At 40.5% G+C, this 24853-nt stretch overlaps 1 protein-coding gene across 1 annotated transcript in view; it reads right to left on the reverse strand.

The window, feature by feature from the left end:
• LOC143398378 (uncharacterized) overlaps positions 1-24853 on the reverse strand; it is a 63094-nt gene that overhangs the window by 20621 nt on the left and 17620 nt on the right. The window contains exons 2-3 of the mRNA XM_076855336.1: positions 17199-17234; positions 15790-16347 (exon numbers count right to left, since the gene is read on the reverse strand). Of these exons, the coding sequence (XP_076711451.1) occupies positions 15790-16347; positions 17199-17234 (594 nt within the window). The remainder of the gene's footprint in view (positions 1-15789; positions 16348-17198; positions 17235-24853) is intronic.

The following is a 24853-nucleotide window of genomic DNA, read 5'->3' on the forward strand; positions in this document are numbered from 1 at the left end:
ACATGAAATGGTGCTGTCTTTTGCTGAAAGCTTTTTCTGTATCTATTGAGATGATGACATGGTTCTTATCTTTAAGTCTATTGATGTAATGATATACATTTATTTTTTTCTGTATGTTGAACCAACGTTGCATTTTTGGCATGAGTCCCCACTTGATCACGGTGTAAGACAGCTTTTCATGGTGTGCATGCATGGACAAAGAGGAAAGAGTGAGACTGAACATAGAAGAAGAAAAAGAAATGTCATTTATCTCTGAAGCTTCTTCTGCAAATGCACTTATCTCATTGACATCTTCTCTTTCCTGAAGAGGAAAATGATTCTGTATTCACAATCAATGGTAAATTCCCAGTGTCATTCCAGAAAAAGAAAGTCATTTAATATTTATTTGAAAAATGAGGTTTATTTGATAATACAGAATGGAGCAACTGGGCAACAAAAATGTTATTCAGATGCAAACAGTACCATGGAAATACAGGAAGAGAGTGTTCTAAGTAAGACAGGATTATAAGTTCTGTCTATTATTGCTGAGAAGCAAGTTCAAAAGAATATAGAGCCTGCTCCAGTGGCACACACTTGCAATCTCAGTATCTCTTGGGAGGATGAGACAGGTGGATCATGAGTTCAAGCCAGCCTCAGGAACAGAGAGTAGTTAAACAACTCAGTGAGACCCTACCTCTAAATATAATAATAATAATAAAAGGGTATTGGTATGTGGCTCAGGTTTTGAGTGCCCCTGAATTCAATCCTCTGTACACCCAGCAAAATAAGACAATTGACAAATTCCATTGATTGCAGCCAGGTCGAAATCTTTCTTTACCTGGATGGAATCTGTTTCAGTAGACTGATGGGGACAGTGTCTTTGTCTAGGGGTATGGGGATGCCTTTTATTTTGATTCATTAGTATGTTGGCTAAACAAGTTATAATGTGGTTCTGCTGAATGAGGAAATGTGAAGTGCTCACATTCTTGCAAATTAGAGGAGATAAAGCCAGGATGCAGCTAAGTAAGATAATCTAAAGAGCATCTGATCAGGGATGCCAAATTGAGTAGGTACTTGCGCACCAAACTACCTTCCTTAGAATGAAGAATGCCAGATGAGAAATCATAGTGTCTAGATTTCATATACTAAAGGAAAAAAAGTATTGAAAAACTCTGGAGGAGAAGAGATGGTCATGTAACTCCTTCTTGAACTCCAGGCAGGCAAGTTGGGAGATACCTACTCTTGTGGGGCAAAGAGGGAATTCAGGCCAGGATTTAAACTTCAAACCCAGTATTAGGCATAGTTTGATGAATCCCACTTCCAGGCAGATGCTCACAATCCCTCTCTAAAGCCCATTCTTAAAGCCTGACTTGCTATACCTGCATTGAACAAGTGGCCAAGGGGCTGCTGCCAGCATTCCTTACTCACCTTGGAAGAAGAGGGGATGTAAGGGTCCACTACTGGAAAACAGGGCAAGAAATATAGGGCAGGCTTCTGTCTTGAAGTTGAGTGTCCATCATGGAGAAACTCACCACTGGGCAGACATCAAAACTGCTTTTCTTATAGCAGATCCTGTGTAAGACAGTCTTGAGATCTGTCTGCCATTAGGAAAAGAACACTCTTACCAGGTGAACTGTGTTGAGTTCAGGCGTCCATTATTCCCCAACTTGGAGTGGGGCTGGCTCATACTCAAAGCCTGGATACTACATACACCTGCAGTTTTCACACTCAGTTGTGAATTAATCATGACATGGAAGCCAAGGTACTGCCTGCACTAACACTACTGACAATTTTATTGTCATTGTGTGAAGTAAGACTTTGATTCCAGAGGGTAATAAAAACTGCTGGGCATAATACTTGGAACTCAGGACCAGTCTGGTTCAATCTAATAGTGGGCAGAGTCTAAAAGCACACACAGCCAGACTAGTGCACATGGTTGAGCCTCTCAAATAAACCTGTACAAGGGAGAGACAAATAAGCCCATTCTAACAGAGTTCCATTGTATCCCAGGTGACCTATGACTGGTTGCAGTAGTTTTGGCTCAGGAATTCACAGACTTATTGGTGATCAAGAAAGGGGTGTTTTGTCCTTCCCAGTGTTTCACTAGTCTCAGAGAGCCTTAAGTTCTGAATGTAACAGCATTAAGGTGTGCATGGCCATAGTTCTGGCAGAGTCCTGTGACCTGTCACCCACCCCTAGATGATTCTTTACAGAGTAGAACAGAAATAAGCAGTGACTGATCACAGGCAGGTGACTGATGATGAAAACTCTTTGCATTCTCCAGCTCCAGAGAGAAGGTTGAAGGGACAAAGTACCATTCTGAGGTGCTCAACCTGTTTGTTTGGGACATACCAGGTAGGAATTGGGAGCTAACTTGGACTTAAATTGCCCTCTGCTGCTGAAATAGTGACAACACACCAAAACCAACCCACAGTACACCTCTACTTTGGTCATCCTTGAGTGCTAAAAGAGCAGAAGTGAATAGAGACTCAGAGAAAAGAAGAAGCCTTCTTGGATTTATGGCAAGATAATCACAATGGCTTTCACATTGTGAAGACTGGTATAAGTACCCATCCTTGAATAGGCATAGTATCTTTCATACCAAAAAGCTTACAAAGCTTTCAGGGAATCAGGGCCTTATTTATAGGTTAAAGTAAATTGACAGACTCTGACCAGAAAATATCCCAGATGAGCAAAGGTGTACATGAAGAAACTAACATATCTGATTTATGGAAAATGAAGAAGCTTCAAGAGAACCCAGAGAAATAATTCAATATTATAGCAGAAAATCTTAATAGAGAGATGGAAACAATTAAAAGATCTAACTGAAATTCTCAAAGTGAAAAATACATGTTTATGGAATTAAAAACATTATAAGAAGAATCAATACCAGAAATGGTTACACAAAAAGAAAAATTAATTATTTTGTATTGTGGATTTGAAATTGCAAAGTTAGTGGAGAAAGATGGAAAAATATTAAAGTAGAAGGAAGAAATGTGGTGGAAACTGGAACAGAATTCATAGTAAATATTCTAACTATTGGGGTTTAAGAGGGACTTGAAATACCCAAGTTGTGAAACATATGTCAAAAGAGATCATGGCAGAAAACTTCCATAGATAGAGGAAGATATAAATTCAAGGTACAATTAGGTCAATCAGTTAGACTTGACTCAAATCCACACCAATTAATATTAATAATAAATAATTAATATCAACAAAACTTGTGACCAAGAGTCAAAAAAATTTGTTTTTCCAACTGCTAACATAGCAGTTGGAAGCAAGAAGTGGGATCATTGCTGTGACTAACCAGACCATGTTGTATAGAGTTTTTAAAATTAGTTCTTGTGAGAGTTTTGAAAAGTTTGGACATGCAGGCTAAAGAAGGATTAAAATGTTGTAAGCACAGCTTCATGAGTGATTCTGATGAGAGTTTCAATAATCAGAAAGCAGATAGAAATGAGAAGAGTAAGGAATGTGTTCATGAGCTTTAAAGGGGAATAGGCACTCTGTTGGAAATTGAAACAGAGGAAGGACAGCTTACACCTGAGTAAAAAAGTTGACATGAGACATTCTGCAAGGTAAATTTAAATGATATGCACTAATGAATCTGCAAGAGAAAATATCAAGACAGCATAGCATTCATGTACTAGCATAGATGTTACTGAAAGCCCTCAGCCATGTTTACACTGAGAATCCAGAGCAAAAATAAGAAGAAAGATTTAAAACACTTGCAGTTTAGCAAAAGAAGAAATACTGGTAATGTGTGCTTGCTGAGGAGATTACCACCACTAATGAGAAATTGAGTGTTTGTATGAGATGATAAGAAAGATGCCTTGAAGGTATCTAAGGAATCAGTATGACCACATCCATTGCAGGTTCTGGGGTGTAAAGTAATACCCCAGAGAACATGGGAAGACCCTGTTCTCACAGGGGTGCCCAGGAAGTTGTTTCCCGAGGATTTGTTTCACCATGCTCCATCATCCAGGCACTAAGAAGCTACTACAGGCCAGGTCCAAGGGGCTTCAGTTTTGCTTCAGCAGGCACCAGACTGGTATTTTCCAGGTGGAGCTTATTTTTCAGGAATACAGTATGCTGGAGTTAATGGGAAATTAAAACTTCCGTCAAGATTTCCAAGGAAGGCCTGAGAGATCAAGCAAAGAGTGACAGGTTTAGAAGTCCTGCATGCCACCCCTGAGAGGGTGATGTATGAAGCTATAAAGATGAAATTATGGGTGGAATGGGAAATGCCAGAATTAAGATACACCAGTGCTATGATATGTCATGTCTGCTGAGGAAAGACATTGTCTATGAACAGAGCCAGCTTAAGAGAGGGTCCATGTGGACTGAAACTGGCAAGGCCATAGGTGCTGGGTTGCCCAGGCCCCTTTGAGATCACACCTCATACCATAGGGCCCAAAAGCTGAATGTGGGATCCCTGGACCTAATGTTTACCTGCTGGGGTTTAATCTTGTTTTTGTCCCAACCCTTCAGTGTGTTGCCCTATTCTTCCCTTTTGTAATGAAAGGTTTCCTCTGTGTCTTTATAAATTGGCTACATAACTTGCTTTCAATTTGGGGGTTAGGACTCAAAGTCAAGAGTTTCCCTTTAGTCTCAGAGCAGAATTGGGACTTGGGTTTTGGGGAAGTGCTAAAATTGTTAAGGCTATGGGGACCCTGGAAATGGACTAATCGCATTTTACATTGTGAGATGAAGATGAGCTTTCTTGGACCAGGGTTAGAATGTTATGGTTGGGATATAAGGTGTTGCCCAAGGGACCCCGTGTTCAAGTGAAAAGTGAAATGATTCAATTCTAAAGCCAAAAAATAACCATAACCAGTGGATTAATCTAATGAATCAATAATTTGAATGGATAATCTTATGAATTATTTATTTATTTATTTATTTATTTATTTTTTAAATTAATTTTTATTGTTGCTTGTTCAAAGCATTACATAGTTCTTGATATATCATATTTCATACTTGGATTCAAGTGGGATATGAACTCCCATTTTTACCTCGTATACAGATTGCAGAATCACATCAGTTGCACAACCATTGATTTACATATTGCCATTCTGGTGTCTGTTGTATTCTGCTGCCTTTCCTATCCTCTACTATCCCCCCTCCCCTCCCCTCTTCTCTCTCTACCCCCTCTGCTGTAATTCATTTCTCCCCCTTATATTTTTTCCTCTTTCCCCTCACTTCCTCTTGTATGTAATTTTTTATACCCCTGAGGGTCCCCTTCCATTTACATGAAATTTCCCTTCTCTCTCCCTTTCCCTCCCACCTCTCATCCCTGTTTAATGTTCATCTTCTTCTCATGCTCTTCATCCCTACTCTGTTCTTAGTTACTCTCCTTATATCAAAGAAGACATTTGGCATTTGTTTTAAAGGGATTGGCTACATTCACTTAGCATAATCTGCTCTAAATTCTATGATTTTGTCATTTTTTTAATGCAGAGTAATACTCCATTGTGTATAAATGCCACATTTTTTTTATCCATTCGTCTATTGAAGGGCATCTAGGTTGGTTCCACAGTCTTGCTACTGTGAATTGTGCTGCTATGAACATGGATGTAGCAGTGTCCCTATAATGTGCTCTTTTTAGGTCTTTAGGGAATAGACCAAGTAGGGGAATAGCTGGATCAAATGGTGGTTCCATTCCCAGCTTTCCAAGAAGTCTCCATACTGCTTTCCAAATTGGCCGCACCAATTTGCAGTCCCACCAGCAATGTACAAGAGTACCCTTTTCCCCACATCCTCGCCAGCACTTGTTGTTGTTTGACTTCCTAATGGCTGCCAATCTTACTGGAGTGAGATGGTATCTTAGGGTGGTTTTGATTTGCATTTCTCTGACTGCTAGAGATGGTGAGCATTTTTTCATGTACTTGTTGATTGATTGTATGTCCTCCTCTGAGAAATGTCTGTTCAGATCCTTGGCCCATTTGTTGATTGGGTTATTTGTTATCTCATTGTCTAATTTTTTTAGTTCTTTGTATATTCTGGATATTAGGGCTCTGTCTGAAGTGTGAGGAGTGAAGTTTTGTTCCCAGGTCGTAGGCTCCCTATTTACCTCTCTTATTGTTTCTTTTGCTGAGGAAAAACTTTTTAGTTTGAGTAAGTCCCATTTGTTGATTCTAGTTATTAACACTTGTGCTATGGGTGTCCTATGGAGGAATTTGGAGCCCGACCCCACAGTATGTAGATCATAGCCAACTTTTTCTTCTATCAGACGCCATGTCTCTGATTTGATATCAAGTTCCTTGATCCACTTTGAGTTAACTTTTGTGCATGGCGAGAGAAAGGGATTCAGTTTCATTTTGTTGCATATGGATTTCCAGTTTTCCCAACACCATTTGTTGAAGATGCTATCCTTCCTCCATTGCATGCTTTTAGCCCCTTTATCAAATATAAGATAGTTGTAATTTTGTGGATTGGTTTCTGTGTCCTCTATTCTGTACCATTGGTCCACCCGCCTATTTTGGTACCAGTACCATGCTGTTTTTGTTACTATTGCTCTGTAGTATAGTTTGAAGTCTGGTATAGCTATACCGCCTGATTCACTCTTCCTGCTTAGCATTGTTTTTGCTATTCTGGGTCTTTTATTTTTCCATATGAATTTCATGATTGCTTTCTCTATTTCTACAAGAAATGCCATTGGGATTTTGATTGGCATTGCATTAAACCTATAGAGAACTTTGGGTAATATCGCCATTTTGATGATATTAGTTCTACCTATCCATGAACAGGGTATATTTTTCCATCTTCTAAGATCTTCTTCTATTTCTCTCTTTAGGGTTCTGTAGTTTTCATTGTATAAGTCTTTCACCTCTTTTGTTAAGTTGATTCCCAAGTATTTTATTTTTTTTGAGGATATTGTGAATGGGGTGGTTGTCCTCATTTCCATTTCAGAGGATTTGTCGCTGATATACAGGAATGCCTTTGATTTATGTGTGTTGATTTTATATCCTGCCACTTTGCTGAATTCATTTATTAGCTCTAATAGTTTCTTTGTAGACCCTTTTGGGTCTGCTAGGTATAGAATCATGTCATCTGCAAATAGTGATAATTTGAGTTCTTCTTTTCCTATTTTTATGCCTTTAATTTCTTTCATCTGTCTAATTGCTCTGGCCAGTGATTCGAGAACTATGTTGAACAGAAGTGGTGAGAGAGGGCATCCCTGTCTTGTTCCAGATTTTAGAGGGAATGCCTTCAGTTTTTCTCCATTCAGAATGATGCTAGCCTGAGGCTTAGCATAGATTGCTTTTACAATATTGAGGTATGTTCCGGTTATCCCTAGTTTTTCTAGAGTTTTGGACATAAAGGGATGCTGTACTTTGTCGAATGCTTTTTCCGCATCTATCGAGATGATCATATGGTTCTTATTTTTAAGCCTATTGATGTGGTGAATAACATTTATTGATTTCCGTATATTGAACCAACCTTGCATCCCAGGGATAAATCCTACCTGATCATGGTGCACATTTTTTTTGATATGTTTTTGTATTCGGTTCGCCAGAAGTTTATTAAGGATTTTTACATCTAGGTTCATTAGAGATATTGGTCTGTAGTTTTCTTTCTTTGAATTGTCTTTGTCTGGTTTAGGAATCAGGGTGATGTTGGCCTCATAGAATGAATTTGGAAGTTCTCCCTCTTTTTATATTTCCTGAAATAGCTTGAAAAGTATTGGTATTAGTTCCTCTTTAAAGGTTTTGTAAAACTCTGCTGTATACCCATCCGGTCCTGGGCTTTTCTTAGTTGGTAGTCTTTTGATGGTTTCTTCTATTTCCTCAATTGATATTGGTCTGTTTAGGTTGTCAATATCCTCCTGACTCAATCTAGGCAGATCATATGACTTAAGAAATTTATCGATGCCTTCACTATCTTCTATTTTATTGGAGTAAAAGGATTCAAAATAATTTCTGATAATCTTCTGTATTTCTGAAGTGTCTGTTGTGATATTGCCTTTTTCATCCCATATGCTAGTAATTTGAGTTCGCTCTCTTCTTCTCTTCATTAGCGTGGCTAAGGGTCTGTCAATTTCATTTATTTTTTCAAAGAACCAACTTTTAGTTTTGTCAATTTTTTCAATTGTTTCTTTTGTTTCGATTTCATTAATTTCAGCTCTGATTTTAATTATTTCTTGTCTTCTACTTCTTTTGCTGTTGTTTTGCTCTTCTTTTTCTAGGATTTTGAGTTGAAGTATTAGATCATTTATTTGTTGGTTTTTTCTTTTTTTAAGGAATGAACTCCAAGCAATAAATTTTCCTCTTAGAACTGCTTTCAATGTGTCTCATAGATTCTGATATGTTGTGTCTGTGTTTTCATTTATCTCTAAGAGTTTTTTAATTTCCTCCTTGATGTCTTCTATAACCCATTGATCATTCAGTAACGTATTGTTCATTCTCCAAGTGATGCATGATTTTTCCTTACTTCTTTTATTATTGATTTTCAATTTCATTCCATTATGATCAGATAAGATGCATGGTATTATCTCTACTCCTTTATATTGTCTAAGAGTTGCCCTGTGACATAATATATTATCTATTTTGAGAAGGATCCATGTGCTGCTGAGAAAAAAGTGTAACTGCTTGATGTTGGGTGGTATATTCTATATATGTTAATTAAGTCTAGGTTATTAATTATGTTATTGAGTTCTATAGTTTCCTTATTCAACTTTTGTTTGGAAGATCTGTCCAGTGGTGAGAGAGGTGTGTTGAAGTCTCCCATGATTATTGTATGGTGGTCTATTAGACTCTTGAACTTGAGAAGAGTTTGTTTGATGAACATAGCTGCACCATTGTTTGGGGCATATATATTTATGATTGTTATGTCTTGTTGGTGTATGGTTCCCTTGAGCAGTATGTAGTGTCCCTCTTTATCCCTTTTGATTAACTTTGGCTTGAAATCTATTTTATTTGATATGAGTATGGACACTCCTGCTTGTTTCCGAAGTCCATATGAGTGATATGATTTTTCCCAACCTTTCACCTTCAGTCTATGTATGTCTTTTCCTATCAAATGTGTCTCCTGAAGGCAGCATATTGTTGGGTCTTGTTTTGTGATCCAATCTACTAGCCTGTGTCTCTTAATTGGCGAGTTTAAGCCATTAACATTTAGGGTTATTATTAAGATATGGGTTGTTCTTCCAGCCATATTTGTTTATTTATGTTACTAAACATGGTTTGTTTTCCTCTTTGATTATTCCCCCCCCCTTTACTGTACTACCTCCCGCTGTTGGTTTTCATTGATATTTTCCATTTCCTCTTCCTGTAATATTTTGCCAAGGATGTTTTGAAGAGATGGTTTTCTAGCTGCAAATTCTTTTAACTTTTGTTTATCATGGAAGGTTTTAATTTCATCTTCCATCCTGAAGCTTAATTATGCTGGATACACAATTCTTGGTTGGAACCCATTTTCTTTCAGTGTTTGAAATATGTTATTCCAGGATCTTCTAGCTTTCAGAGTCTGTGTTGAAAGATCAGCTGTTATCCTGATTGGTTTACCCCTAAATGTAATCTGCTTCCTTTCTCTTGTAGCTTTTAAAATTCTCTCCTTATTCTGTATGTTGGGCATCTTCATTATAATGTGTCTAGGTGTGGATCTCTTATGATTTTGCACATTCGGCGTCCTGTAGGCTTCTAGGATTTGGGATTCTGTCTCATTCTTCAAGTCTGGGAAGTTTTCTCGTATTATTTCATTGAATAGATTGCTCATTCCTTTGGTTTGGACCTCTATACCTTCCTGTATCCCAATGACTCTTAAGTTTGGTCTCTTTATGTTATCCCATATTTCTTGAATGTTCTGCTCATGGTTTCTTAACAGCTTTGCTGAGCTGTCTATGTTCTTCTCCAGTGGAAATACTTTGTCTTCATTGTCTGATGTTCTATCTTCTAAGTGTTCTACTCTGCTGGTAGTATACTCAATTGAGTTTTTAAGTTGGTTTATTGCTTCCTGCATTTCCAGGATTTCTGTTTGTTTGTTTTTTATAACCTCTATCTCCCTGTATATTTGATCTTTTGCTTCTTGGATTTGTTTATGTAATTCATTGTCGAAGTGGTCGAAGTGGTCTTTCATTGTCTGATTTAGCTGTCTAATGTCTTCCTTGAGACTCCTAATCATCTGAAGCATGTATATCCTGAATTCTTTATCTGACATTCCATATGCTGCAGATATTACCTCTTCTAAAGTTGAGTTGACCTGCATTGCTTGTGGTCCTTTCTTTCCTTGTCTTTTCATACTGATCACATTTCTTTCTGCTTGGTGAAACTGTTGTGTTATTGATTTTTTCCCCTATATATTTATATTGCTCTTGTATAGTTGCAAAGCCTCCCTCACAGGCTTTGGCGGTGGTTCTGCCCCTCCTCCAATTGGGGCAATGTGCCTACCACGCCAGCAGGCCGCTGGGCCTGTACTTTCGGTGGGCCTGTTCTTTCGGTGGTCACAGGTCCACCTACCTTGCAGGCGTGAGCAGCGGCTCTGCACCTCCGCTGGCCGCTAGGCCTGTTCTGTCTGTTGGTTGCAGGTCTGTCTACCTAGCAGGCTCTGGTGGCGGCTCTGACCCTCCCCCAACCGGGGCGATGTGTCTGGCGGGCCACTGGGCCTGTTTTGTCAGTGGTCACGGTTCCGCCTACCTTGCAGGCACGTGGGGCAGCTGTGCCCCTCCGAAGGTTGCTGGGCCTGAACTGCCGGTGGGTCACAGGTCTGCCTACCTTGCAGACTTGGGGGGGTGGCTCTGCCGCTCTGCGGATTGCTGTGCCTGTTCTGCTGATCGGTCATGGGTCCACCTACCTTGCAGGCGCCCGGCAGCTCTGCCCCTCCCCCAACCAGGGCGATGTGTCTGGCGGGCCACTGGGCCTGTTTTGTCGGTGGTCACGGTTCCGCCTACCTTGCACACGCGTGGAGCAGCTGTGTCCCTCCGAGAGTTGCTGGGCCTGACCTGCTGGTGGGTGGCAGGTGTGCCTACCTTGCAGGCGCGGGGGTGGCTCTAACGCTCCACGGGTCGCTGGGCCTGATCTGCTGGTGAGTCGCAGGTCTGCCTACCTTGCAGGCACCAGGCAGCTCTGCCCCTCCCCCAACCGGGGCTGGGCGATGTGTCTGGCCGGCCACTGGGCCTGGTCTGTTGGTGGTCACAGTTCTGCCTACCTAGCAGGCGCGTGGGGCAGCTGTGCCCCTCCGCAGTTTGCTGGGCCTGACCTGCTGGTGGGTCTACCTTGGAGGCTCGGGGGGTGGCTCTGCCGCTCTGAGGATTGCTGTCCCTGTTCTGCTGGTGGGTCGCGGGTCCGCCTACCTTGCAGGCGCCTGGCGGCTCTGCCCCTCCCCCAACCAGGGCGATGTGTCTGGCGGGCCACTGGGCCTGTTTTGTCGGTGGTCACGGTTCCGCCTACCTTGCACGAGCATGGAGCAGCTGTGCCCCTCCTCGGGTTGTTGGGCCTGACCTGCCGGTGGGTGTCAGGTGCACCTAACTTGCAGGCGAGGGGGGTGGTTCTGCTGCTCCACGGGTCGGAGGGCCTGATCTGCTGGTGAGTCGCAGGTCTGCCTACCTTGCAGGCGCCCAGCGGCTCTGCCCCTCCCCCAACCAAGGCGGGGCGATGTGTCTGGCCGGCCGCTGGGCCTGTTCTGTCAGTGGTCACAGTTCCGCCTACCTAGCAGGCGTGTGGGGCAGCTGTGCCCCTCCGCAGGTTGCTGGGCCTGACCTGCCAGTGGGTCGCAGGTCTGCCTACCTTGAAGGCTCGGGAGGTAGCTCTGCCGCTCTGCGGATTGCTGTGCCTGTTCTGCTGTTCGGTCGCGGGTCCGCCTGAATTAATTATTTAAATAGATTACCAAGTGGTAACTGCAGGCAGGTGGGTCATGGGTAGAGGAGGTGGGCCACTGAGATCATGCATTGGGTATTCTATATTTTGTTCCTATCTCCTTGTGTTCTCTCTCTCTCTCTCTCCCAGCTTTCCTCTACCATTTCCTTCTGTCTTGATCTTCTCCCTTGCCTTGGCAAAGAGAATGGAATTGGATAGGCATAAACTGAAACTCTTAAAGAGTCATCCAAAATCAACTTTCAAACTTTTTCTTGTCAGGGATTTCTGTCACAGAGATGAAAAGAATGACATAAGCATTCACCCAAAATACACATTTTACATGAATGCTGTTTTAGGGTATTTGTGAAATGTCAAAGGAAAAAGCATCCTCTTTGCCTGCCTGATATCTGCTCAAAAACAGAATAGCAATTTTTTTTGAAAATAACCTAAGACTTCAGTCATCACAGAAGTTGACACCAGTGCAAACTACAAACAAACTCTTTACACTTCCTTCTTTTCCTTTAAGGAATTTGTGAAATCTCCATGTGGAAGACATCCCCTCCTGTCAGCAAATACTAACATGCTTGTAATTTAGGACTGGAAGTTTACCATCAGGGAAAAGTGCACAAACCATCACTTTCTTCTCAAGGATGATAATGAAAACAGCAAAATCTAGGTATTTAACTTTTATAGTTTCACTCTGATGACAGGCAAATACTCCAGCCAGAATTAACATGAGATGATGGCTAGCTTTGTCAATCATGATAAAATTTTCATGAGTATTCTAAATATAATTATTAATAACAGATGAATATGTGCAAGAAAGTTAAAAGTGTATTAAGGAGTTTTGGCACGGATTATATTTATAACATGTCTATTAAAATATTTTCCAATTCTCAGACTTTGAACTTTTAAGTATTGATAAGTTCAGTTATGTAATGCATATTTAGGAAATATCTAAATCATTACTAATTTAGATTACCTAAGATAATTTTAATAGCTAATCGTAAACAGAAATATATCTACTCTTGTCTTTTTTACATGAAAAAGAAAAACTACTCAATGTGCTAAGAATTCCATTCTGTGGCACAAAAATAGTTATAAAAGCACTAAATGCAACTTAATAAAATCAAAGTAAGTAAATGAAGAATTCAAAATAAATAAGGAAAACAGCTCTATATATGAGAAAGGTAAATCATGTTTCCAACAAGCAAAGAGACAAGTTCTGAAGTGATGAAAAGCAGAGCAATTCTTTTTGTTAATTAGAATTAATTGTTCCACAACAGGGAAAAAAAACAAATAGATATTAGAAAATCATAGTTATTTCTGGAATGGGAATTTTGAAAAACAAATTATATGTGCAATTAACCTGGCTAAGATTTGATTGCATTTTTTCGTAAATTATGATTTAAACTGGTTTACACTTCCAATAGCGTATGGATTTTGGAAGAAAAAGTGAAGCGGTTTTGATCTCTGTTGAAATAATAAATTTCTCTGAGTATTCATCTTAAAATGTAGAGGATTTTCTTTTCCTTTCATGCAAATGGTCCAGGAAGCAAAGATTTTGTTTCCTCAAGATACTTTCCATATGCTTCCTGTTGCGTTTTATTCAGACCTTGACTTCTTAAGAAACGTGAGTCTTCTCAATATTACAACACCTCAGTTTCCATCTTAAAACTACCTCACCCAATGTTTTTTTGTAATATTTTGACACTTGGGTTTGATTGAAATTGAGCCATGATTGTACTTAATCAAATGTTGTTAAACCTTTGAACAGGTTTGAATACTTCCAAAAATCATATTGTAATTCAAGACATTTGGTACTTTATAGGATCTTGGAAAATTCTAGCGAGATTCGAAATATCTCAAGTTATTTTCACTTTAACCAAAATAGGGGGAGTAAAATTAATTAGGAATGAATTGTCATGGGATCCAACATTTTCAATCTCAGTTACTTGGGAATATAAAGTAGGAGTTGCTTGAGTTCAAAGTCACCCTCGGGAACAAAGCAAGACCCTATATTAAATACCAAATAGATAATTAAATAATAAATAAAAATTATATAAAAAACTAATAAATAATCATATAAAATACCTAGAATGTTTCAATGTGTTATAATTTCTTTAAAGATACGATGTTTTAACTTTGTTGAGTAATATAAATCAGTATCATTGATGTATGTCCGAGAAACTGTATGAAATTCTCAAATGCCTGATACATCATAGTGTGCTATGATCAGCCCAGTCAATACTCTATAAGCCTGATGACGATCCAGAGACTGAGGAAAACCAGAAGTCATGTCTGAAGGTCACCAAGTTTCATGTCTCAAAAAATGCACCTTACTGTCTATTGACCAAATTCCCACAGATTCCAAAGAAAGGTGGGAATCTAGAGAGGGACAGGAATTAGGCAATGATGAAATCAGGAGAGAAATGATGGGTTCTAGGGGAAAGGTGGCTGAACCTCCATTCTCATTCTTGGAAAAAGGGGTCAAAGATTTTCAAAATGTGTAGAACCTGTCAGCCTTTGCAAATTCCTCACTGATATTCTATATCCTTTCTTTCCTGAAAATTTACAAGCATTTAGTACATATATTCTCAAATAGTTTTAAAGCTTGCACTTGTGATGTAAGGGATGCTGGAAACAAGGCAGTGATTACACTTGACTTGTGGATGAAGAAGGAGGGAAGCTTTCTGGAGGCCACCATGAGGGAGGTGCAGGATATTCTTACACTGTGTCCATGACCTTCAGATTCCACACTCTCCCACCCCAGAAAGAGAGACAGCAATCAGAAAATGCATGCTGATTATTTTATTACTCTATAGAGGACATGACTATGACCGTATTGTTCCAATGGCAGAATTTTCCGAAGGACATGGTCTTCTTATTCACTCTCTGAAACAAAAAAAAAAAAGGGGGGGGGAGGAGTTTGTAGGGAAGATGTGACATGCAGGAGGTTTGTAAAATCTGGCTGGCATCACTAAAGGCCTACAGGGGAGAGCCCATGTCCTCTTCTCCTGCTTCTCCTTCCACCCTGGTTAGACAACTTGCACTGAGCATGATCTACTTTCACACTTACAATATGAGGAAATAATGATAACTACTGGAAGGAGAGGTATGAGGATTGAAACTCAACAAGTTACATTTTTTCACTGTGTGAATGTGTGATTTTTAACACATCCCAATATCATGTTGAAGTGGCACCCCTTTGACCACAGAAAAGCCCTCTTCACAATGGCTGATTTTAGGACTGTCAGCAAAAGAGTCTCTGCAAAAAATCCAATGTAGATAAACATCCTATTTTCATGTGTATGAATATTTCCAAGAGGATATACCAAAAAATTAATGATCCAGATTTATGGTAGAGGTTTGGAGAAGGTAGGATAAGTGCATTCCTGATTTAGTTGAACACCTTTTTATTCAGTTGCACTTTCCAGTCAGGTGTAGATTAATTTGCCAAAAAGAATATAAAAATCGAGGGTCCAATTGGAGCAGAGAGGTGAATTCACGTAACAGGGATTCTGGACTGAGAGACCCAGTGGTTGATAGAACTGATTTTTCATGGTCACAAGGAAACAGGAAATGGGCAATCATCTGAGTCTGAGCAAGGAGACACAGAACAAAGGGAGATCAATGCCCTGCCCCCCAAAAGCAACCATGCTCAGTAAACAATGACAGAAAGGACATTTGGTACAGGATGATAGATGATCAGAGTTACCTTCAAGAACTTAAATGGTCATCCTATACTGCCCAAGAATGCCTGATTATACACATTTAGAAATGGGTTCCATGACCATGTATTTTCAACATGTTTCCAGATGATTTGTTAGCACCTTCAATTTTGAGAAGCACAACAATTAGGGCCTTTGTTAGAGAGTGAACTTAAATCACAGTTGCCCCAGACTTCTATACCTGGGGTAGATTGCGCTGGGGAGGACGTTATAATCTATCCACTTGGGAAAGTGAAGGTGATGCCCAGGATTTTGCAAGATAATATGAGGCAGAAGCTCCCAATTACCTTCTGATTGGGGGGGTCCCTGCTGCTGTCCAGGACGAGGAGGGCGACCTTGCTGCTGCTGCTGGCCTCCTTGCTGAGGGGGTCCCTGCTGCTGTCCAGGACGAGGAGGGCGACCTTGCTGCTGCTGTTGCTGGCCTCCTTGCTGAGGGGGTCCCTGCTGCTGTCCAGGACGAGGAGGGCGACCTTGCTGCTGCTGCTGCTGCTGCTGGCCTCCTTGCTGGGGGGGTCCCTGTTGCTGTCCAGGACGAGGAGGGCGACCTTGCTGCTGCTGCTGCTGCTGGCCTCCTTGCTGTGGGGGTCCCTGTTGCTGTCCAGGACGAGGAGGGCAACCTTGCTGCTGCTGGCCTCCTTGCTGGGGGGGTCCCTGCTGCTGTCCAGGACGAGGGGGATGACCTGGCTGCTGCTGATTGCCTCCTTCTGGTGGTCCCTGCTCTGAGTCATCACCTTCATCTTCATCTTCATTGTCATCTCCACCATCAGCAGGGGGTCTGGGTGGGCGTCCTCCAGGAGGTGGTTTATGAGGGACTTGTTCGGAGCTCTGGCTTGGGTCCTCAACCTCTGTGTGAGTACAGCACAAGAGTAGATGTGATGGCTGGTGGAAGAACCTCAGCGGGTACCTCTCTGGCCTTGGTACACAGACTCTTTATTCTAGAACTTGCCTATCAACTCTAACCTCCATTTCCATTTCCTCCTCACGGGGAGATCTCTTAACTGATATACTCATCACGTGGACTGTTTCATACCCAGATTTGAAAGTTTTTCGCCTCTGAATTTGCATTAAGGAAAATCTTTGATACCTTCCAGTTGCCAAGCAAAGCTAAGGGATTGTATATCTGAATGCTACCAGCTATCACTGCATGCAGTGATAACTTGTTGTCTATGAATTCATGTCAGACATGTAAGCCACATGTTGAATCAAGACATGTAGTCGTTTAGTGACCTACACTAACCTTGATAACATACAATAGAGTGAAGGAAACCCAAGGTGATGGGCCACAGGGAGTTGGTTTAGACTGTGCAGCATGTGTTGATCCTCTAGAAGTACTGATCAACAGTATCACAAGGTACACAGAAACACAATTTTGTGCATTTCATTCCAGAGCTCTATCATCCAAGGGATTTAGGAAGAACTGAATGACATCTGAGGATGCAGATTAGCTCATTTGCATTTTTCTGTCACCTCTCAGAAATTCTTTCTCTCTGGGAAACACCCTAACTCTGCCCCTTCTTATCATGCTGTAGTTCTGGTCATTTTCCCAGAATAAATCTTTGGAAAGGCTTTTCATATTATTGAGGGAAATGACCTCCGTTAGTTGCTGAAAATAAAAATGATGGTAAGCAGAGGTGGTAGAAATGAACTTTCCTGAGGAACAGGAAGAGAAGGTCAACTGAGGATGAACTGGCCTTACCTGTTGATAGGGTGGAAGGGCCTTCATAGCTGACCTCTAGGAAATAAGAACAGATGAAGTGAAAAGTTAGTCACATATCTCTGGGGTCACCCATGTTCTACTGGGAAAGATGACTTCCAACCACAACCTGGACCCCTCTAAGAGAGATCAGCCATGCTCTCTGATGCTGATGGAAAGGGACGAAGATGTGAGAGAAAGGCCTGGTGGTGCCCCTCCTAGCCTCACCTTTCATGAAAATATGAAAACCATTTAGGTCTTAACTAGCATCTGTGGAACATTATGGTTAATATATGATAAGAGTTCTGGGTATTTCAATATCACACGTGGGTATTTTCTTTTTTTCCACCTCTTTAAACCCTTAGTGCTTCTTCACTTCATTTTTCGAGTATGGAAATCTTCCATGAACTTTTATTCCCACCTCATGCACACAGCTCATTGAAATACTGAGTGTAAGTCAGAGATAAATGAGAAATTGGGCCCTGGTATTTATCTCCATCTCTATAGACAGAGTCCAGTTTAGTCTCTGGATCTCTGTCTCTGACATAGCTCTGATGTTGGGATTTCTCCTTCCTGTGTCCTGCATCTGCTGTAGAGCCAGTAAGCCTGCAGCCTATCTGCTGGGAATACAATAATGTCTCCACAGCAGGCTTCCCTGTGTCAGTCTCCCACCTTCCTTGCATCTCTGACAACATGGAACAATCTTTCTTCAAATGCAAAACTTACATCTCCATGCTTCTGCTTGAAAATTTAGAGGGATGTTCCAACTTTACCTAAAAGTCTAAAGCCCTGGCATAAAACAGAGCCATATGTGGTATTACACTTTTCATAAAAACTCTGTAGTCCATTGTCATAATCTTGCCTCCTTCCCCTTCCCTCTCTGTAGTGTGGCTTTCTAAACCACAGAAGTTCCTACAATCCCCATTTGCTTTTACCTTCATTTGAGCTCCTTGCTGGGCTCAGGGACAGCAAGGCCACTGTGAGCAGGACCACCAGCATCTTGGAGGATGTTCTGCAGTTGCTCCCAAATCTGTGCTGGGGCAACCTAGGAAACTCCCTTTATAACAAGAAGAACAGTGGTGCCTTTGAGCTCCATGCTGGGTGACCTCACACCTGACATACAAGGATGTCTTGCATCCTTGCTTTCTCTTTGGGAACTCAGCCCAGCAGGATGGAGTGGACAGGCAGTTGTCAGTATGTCCTTTCTAAGAGGCACAGCATGTGAGTTGAGCAACAGTGTTGAAGCCAAACTGTCCTCACAATCAGCATGAATATTAGAACAGAAGTTCCATAATTATGTGAATTTGTCTGTTTAACAAGACTATGAATCTGTCCTTCTACAGTGAATGTGCTTGTGGGAAGTTTTACTGCACACATGTTTGTTTGTTTTCTCTGTGTGTGTGTGTCAATAATGACCTTATTTGCAATGTGATTTGGTTGGTGCATGTGTTTTTAAAACCCAAACTCAGTCAATGAAGATGTGTGAGTCCCTATGTGTATTGAATATTGTGAAGGTGTGATGAGTTACTGCTATTTCTCCTCAGTTCTCTGATCAGTCAGGAGCTGCACATGAATACCTGTCAACGAAACATTGACCCTTAGCCTGCTAGAATCCAAAAACTTGCCCAGAAATCATACGACTGGCTTTTATAAGGCAAGTCTTGATGTACTAACACACATGGGCATAAAAAGTTCTGTTTTCACTAACATCTTTGGGTGGATTTAAAGCAAAGTTGTCAGATGATACCCTGTGAAATTTCCATAGCAGTGAAACACAGATAGACATTTCCAAGATGAGCAGTGTATTCCACAATCTCACACTTGTTCAAAGCATTGCCATATTCCACAGTGTTCTTTAACACTTCCAGTGAAAATGGGTTGACATGATTATGCACTTCATTAATGCAGGCTCATAGCTCCTGTGAAGTCTCAATTTCATTGCATTCACATTCTGTGTTACAGTCAGATTCTATCTGGTTGTCGGAGATTGGTATTCACAGTGAGGAACATTCTTTGCAATAATCTGATTTGTCTTCATTCCTACTATCACAAAACTAGGTGATTTATTGTGCTCTCAGCTCATCCTCCTGCGTTTATTTATCATTTTATGTTTCCTCCCTCCTTCATTTTGGGAAAATTCCTTTATTTAATCTTACACATCAACTTTTATTCCATTCTTCACTAGCTGTGTTTCATTTTTTATTCCAGAATTCTGGAGCAGGGTACTGTGTTTCTAACAGGTCTCTGCATGACTTGCTGTACCATCTGCTATTCATTGTGCTCTCTAGTAGTTACCTGCTCACCCTTATCAGGGACAATCTAAACCCTTCTCTACTACCAGCTGCATCTCATCTTTTCAGACATTCTCCAGGTGTGTGCATGTGTTCAGTTATGCAGGACTGGTGATGAGTTGAGAAAATTGTTTGGAGGTATGGCAGGGAGAGGTATGGGAATGGAAATGGTAAAGATAGGTCTCTTATGAAGCGGATGCAACTGGATCCTTTGTTGTGTATGTGAGTGAACTTTTTGCCTCATTTTTCCAGAGCATACTAAAGGAAGGCTTCTTAAATAATGGGGTTGCCTGCAGATATGAGTAACTCTTACAATGTGACCAGGCTGGTGGATATATATATATATATATATATATATATATATATATATATATATATATATATATATATATTAATGAAACATTGACCCTTATATATTCATATATATATAGATATATTCCAGATGGGATGATGGGGTGCATATTACAAATTGGCAGTCCTTTGCAAAGAATGTTAAAAAAAGAGACATTGTTCCTAGGCTAATGGGTTTATTGGGAGACACAGCAGAGCTGCTTTGGCCTGGCACATTCCTCTATTCACTGCCATGACAGCCTTATTTCTGCAGACACAATATGAGAAGAGAACCAGGTGATGAGTGGTCCTCACCAGACGACATATTGTAGATCTTCAGATGGGAAAGGAGCTACAGAGAGAGGGAGAAAAAGGGAGAGCCAGTCTGAGGTTCCTCCTGCTCCATGTGAACAACTATGGATGTTGCAGTCTGGTGGCAGTCATCCTTGTCCTTGGCTTAGTGGGTCCTGGCAGAGAGTTGGTGATTTTTCCAAATATCACTCATTCTGGGCCTCTTCCTGCCCTTTTCCTATATCAGCAATGCATGAAAGCGGCTAGTGTATCCTGAAAGAAAAATATCACATTTGAACACACCAGACACAACCACACTTAGGCAATAGAGCACTGATAGAGCATCTGTCAGTTAAGAAAGGTGTGGTTGAAGCCTTGAGCGAGGCCACAGCAGGAAGATTTGGGAGCCCTAGGTGAGTACACCCCGTCCAGCAAGGGTCTTGTCTGAAATGTGTACTCTGTCTTGGTGTAGAATTATTCCAGTTAATCTGGATGCACAGAAGAGGATCATAGGCTGGAAAACACACTGGGAAGTTTAGAAAGATGCTGTCTGAAAACACAATAAAATGAGCTGGAGTTCAATTCACTAGTACAGTGAATCTGTTTTCAATGTCCAGTACACAAAAAACACAATCAAAAATATGAACAAATGAAATATGCCAATATAGAAATCTAGATTTCTAATATGAATCACTCATCTTTCTTCATGTTGTCTGCCCAAAATAAACATGTGCTGGGTCTAATTAATGACATTAAATTATTTTCACTCAAATGTGGAGACTCCGGTCAGCATTTAAGTTATGTTCTCTTTATTAAAAAAAAAAAAAAAAGGAAGGAGTAAAATTAAGTAGGATTGACAGAGCATTGGTTCCCACATTTATAATCTCAGGGTTTGGGAATATAAAATAGGAGGAGTGTGAGTTCAAGGTCAGACTCACCAGTATAGCAATATCCTACATTAAATAATAAATAGATAATTAAATCATAAATCAAAATTATATAAAATAACAAATAATTATATGAAATACTTAGAATTTTCAATATGTTATAATCTCTTGGGAAATAAGATATGTCTTTTCAAATTGTTGAGTCTTATAAATTCATATGATTGGTATTGATATTGGTATTGGTATTGACCCAAGAGATTGTATAAAATTCTCATATGCCTGATACATCATGGTGCATTATTATCAGCTACAGCTCTATTCTATAAGCCTCATGATGGTCCAGAGACCATCTGAAGTCTCCAGGTTTCATGTCTTTACAAATCCACCCTACTGCCTATGTACCAGATTCACACAGGTTTGGATGAAGAAACATGGGAATCTTGAGAGGGACAGATTTAAGCAATGATAATTCTGAGGAGAAAAAAGTTGGGTTCTAGGGAATAGGTGTCTAAATTTACATCCCCATAATTGGAAAATGGGAACAATGATTTTGGAAATGTGTAGAACCTCTCAGTCTGTGCAAATTCCTCACTGATATTCTATATCCCTTCTTTCTTGAAAATTTACAAGCACCTTAGTACATATATTCTCCAAGACTTTTAAAGCTTGCACTTGTCTTATGAACAGTAAGTGATGCAGGAAACGCTGCAATAATTACACCTGACTTATGGATGAGGAGGAAGGGAAGCTTTCTGGAGGTATCCATGAGAGGAATCCAGGATGTTCTTACATGGTGTCTATGACCCTCACATTCCCCAGAAAGAGACAGCAATCAGAAAATGCATGCTGATTATTTTGTTGGTCTATAACTATTACTGAAGGACATTGTCTTTCTATTCACCCTCTGAAACAAAACAAAAGGGGAAGGTTGTAGGGAAGATGTGACATGCAGGAGTTTTCTAATCCCTGCCTGACATCAACTGAAGCTCTGCAGGGGAGAGGCCACCTTCTCTGCTTCACTTTCTTACCATTCCCTTTTTTATTTCTTTTTCCTTCACTCTGGTTAGGCAACTAGCCTGGAGCCTGCTCTACATTGTTGCTTAAAAGCTGAGGAGTAAAAGATTATTCCTGGAAGGGAAATATTTATACATATTTATAAATGGGTTCCATGACCATGTCCTTCCAACATGTTCAGAGATTGAAACTCTACAAGTTTTAAGTGTGGATGTATGATTTTAACAACACATTCTAATATCATGCATTATTATGATGCATCAATAAAAATAATAATATTACTTCTACATTACTAATTCTGGGGACACTCTTGAAAATTGTCAAAATTATATTTAAAAGTGGATGACTGCAACATTGAACCATAATACTAGTATTAAATAAGCATATTACCAGGAATTAATTAGAGAAATTATGGTTAGTATCTTCATGGAATACTTCATATCATTTCAAATTAATAGATAAGGATGCAGAGGGAATGAATACGAAGGAATTTTAGAAAGCAAGCAATGAAAATTCAAAAATAAGACAGATTTTTATTTGGAAATAAGAATAAAGAACTACAGGATAGAATGAAGGAAGGACTATGGTAGAATGATGAAAAGCTCTGAATGTATTGTAACATATGGCACTTGATGTGAGCAACATAGAGCAAAATTGAGGCATGTGCTTACATGTGTCTCAATGTTTCCAAGAGAACACATAAAAAAAATTAATGATCCAGACTTATGTTGGGAGTTGTGAGGAGGTGGGATAAGGCTTTCCTGATTTAGTTGCATACTTCTCTATTCTGTTGAATATTCCAGCACAACATGGATCGATTTACAATACTGCATAGAAAAATCAAACTTATATTTGTCAGCACAGACTTGAATTCATGTAGCAGGGATTCTGAACTGAGAGCCCCAATGAGAGATAAAACTGATTAGTCCTGGTGACATGTACAGTAAATGTGAAAGTATTTCAGTCTGAGCAATGGGACAAGGACCAAAAGAAAACACTGCTGGTCTTCAAAAAGCAGTTACTTTCAGTAAATATCGGGAGAAAAGATGTTTGGTGCAGTATGACTCCAATCAGAATTACCTTGCAGAACTTAAAGGGTCATTGTACACTATGCAAGAATATTTATACATATCTAGAAATGGGTTCCATGACCATGTCCTTCCAACATGTTCGCAGATGATTTGTTAGCATCCTGAATTATGAGAAGCACAAGAGTTATGGCCTTTGTTGAAGAGTGAGCTTAAATCACAGCTGCCCCTGAATTCTAGACCTGGGGTAGATTGAGCTGGGGAACAGTTTATACTCTATCCACTTGGGAAAGTGAAGGGGATGTCCAGGGCTTTGCAGGATGATAAGTGTCAGGAAGCTCCCAATTACCTTCTGACTGGGTTGGTCCTTGTTGGTTTCCTGGATGAGGATGATTGTGTTGCCATTCTTCTTGTTACTGGACTCCTTGAAAAGTCAGCTGGTGTCCAGGAGGAGGAGGTTTAGGAGGCTGCTGATTGCCTCCTTGTGGTGGTACCTGCTGTGATTCATCAACTTCATCTTCATCTTCATTCTCATCTTCACCAACACCAGGGGGTCAGTGTGGGCATCCTCAAGGAGGGGGTCTTTGAGGGCCTTGTTAAGACCTCTGGCTTGGGTCCTCCACCACTGTGTGGCTACAGTGTAAATGTAGATGAGATGCATGGTGGAAGATCCTCTTCACTGTGCACCTCTCTGACCTTGGCATTGAAAATAATTTTTTTCAGAACGTACCTCTCAATAGCAGTCTCCCTGGTTACCACTGTCTCCACATGAAAATCTCCTGTTATCCAAGGACACAGTCATAACATGTTGCCTATGAATCTAAGTCTGACACCTAAGCAAGATGTTGAATCAAAACATAGATGCTTAGTGACCTAGACCCATGTTGATAAACTATAGGAGTGTGTAGAGAAAACAAGGTGGTGGCTCACAAGGAACTCATTGATTATCTGTGGCATATAATTATCTGCTACAAGCCTCAGCTAAATGAAGAAACCCAGAGAAATGGGCCACAGAGACATATTTCAACAAATATTCATACAATTGGAGAGAGAAACTTTGGGGGGTAATCAACTTTGAATGGTAAACTTTGAGTGGTAAACTTTATATTACCACTGAGAAGTCAGAATTAGAACATATATAAATAATCTACCACCTCTCAGCATTTATCTGTCCCTGGGGCTATAGCAAATTATTCCTTTTGTCACTGAAGCCGTTCCCTGCCATTCCTGCTAATACAATCCAGAATCAAAATTTGGCAAGGTTTCTCTATGTTATTAGGGGAACTGACCTTCAGTATTTCCTGACAACAAAATGATGGTAATGAGACATTCCTGTGGAAATGGTAGAGAAGGTGGACTGAGGATAAACAGGCTTTACCTGTTGATAGGTCTGCCTTGCGACCATCACTGGCTTCATGAAAGCAGGTTTGGTTCATAAGTAATTTCTAGGGAAAATGAAATGAAGAGAAAAGACTCTCATTATCTTTAATACCAGCTCTGGGATGGCTTCTCCTAGTTCCGCCTGCAGCCACCTAATGCTGTGGCAAGGTTTACAGAAGAGACTAGCGAGAGACAGAGAACATGCCAGGGAGTGGACTTTTATTGGGGAACAAAAACTTCTGGGCTAAATCCCATCCAATGAAGGTTAAGGGGGGGCAGCATCCCAAGGTCAGGGGTGACAATTGGGTGTTTGGGGCAGTGGCCAGGCATGCCTCTGCACAAACAAATTCTCAGAACTGGAAAAGGATGGGGAAGGCTCTAACACAGTTGTGTCTAAGCACCTTCCACCCAGCCAGGGAGGTAACTCAAATACATGC

The sequence above is a fragment of the Callospermophilus lateralis genome, chromosome 4, assembly GCF_048772815.1.
Source record: "Callospermophilus lateralis isolate mCalLat2 chromosome 4, mCalLat2.hap1, whole genome shotgun sequence".
NCBI lineage: Eukaryota > Metazoa > Chordata > Mammalia > Rodentia > Sciuridae > Callospermophilus > Callospermophilus lateralis.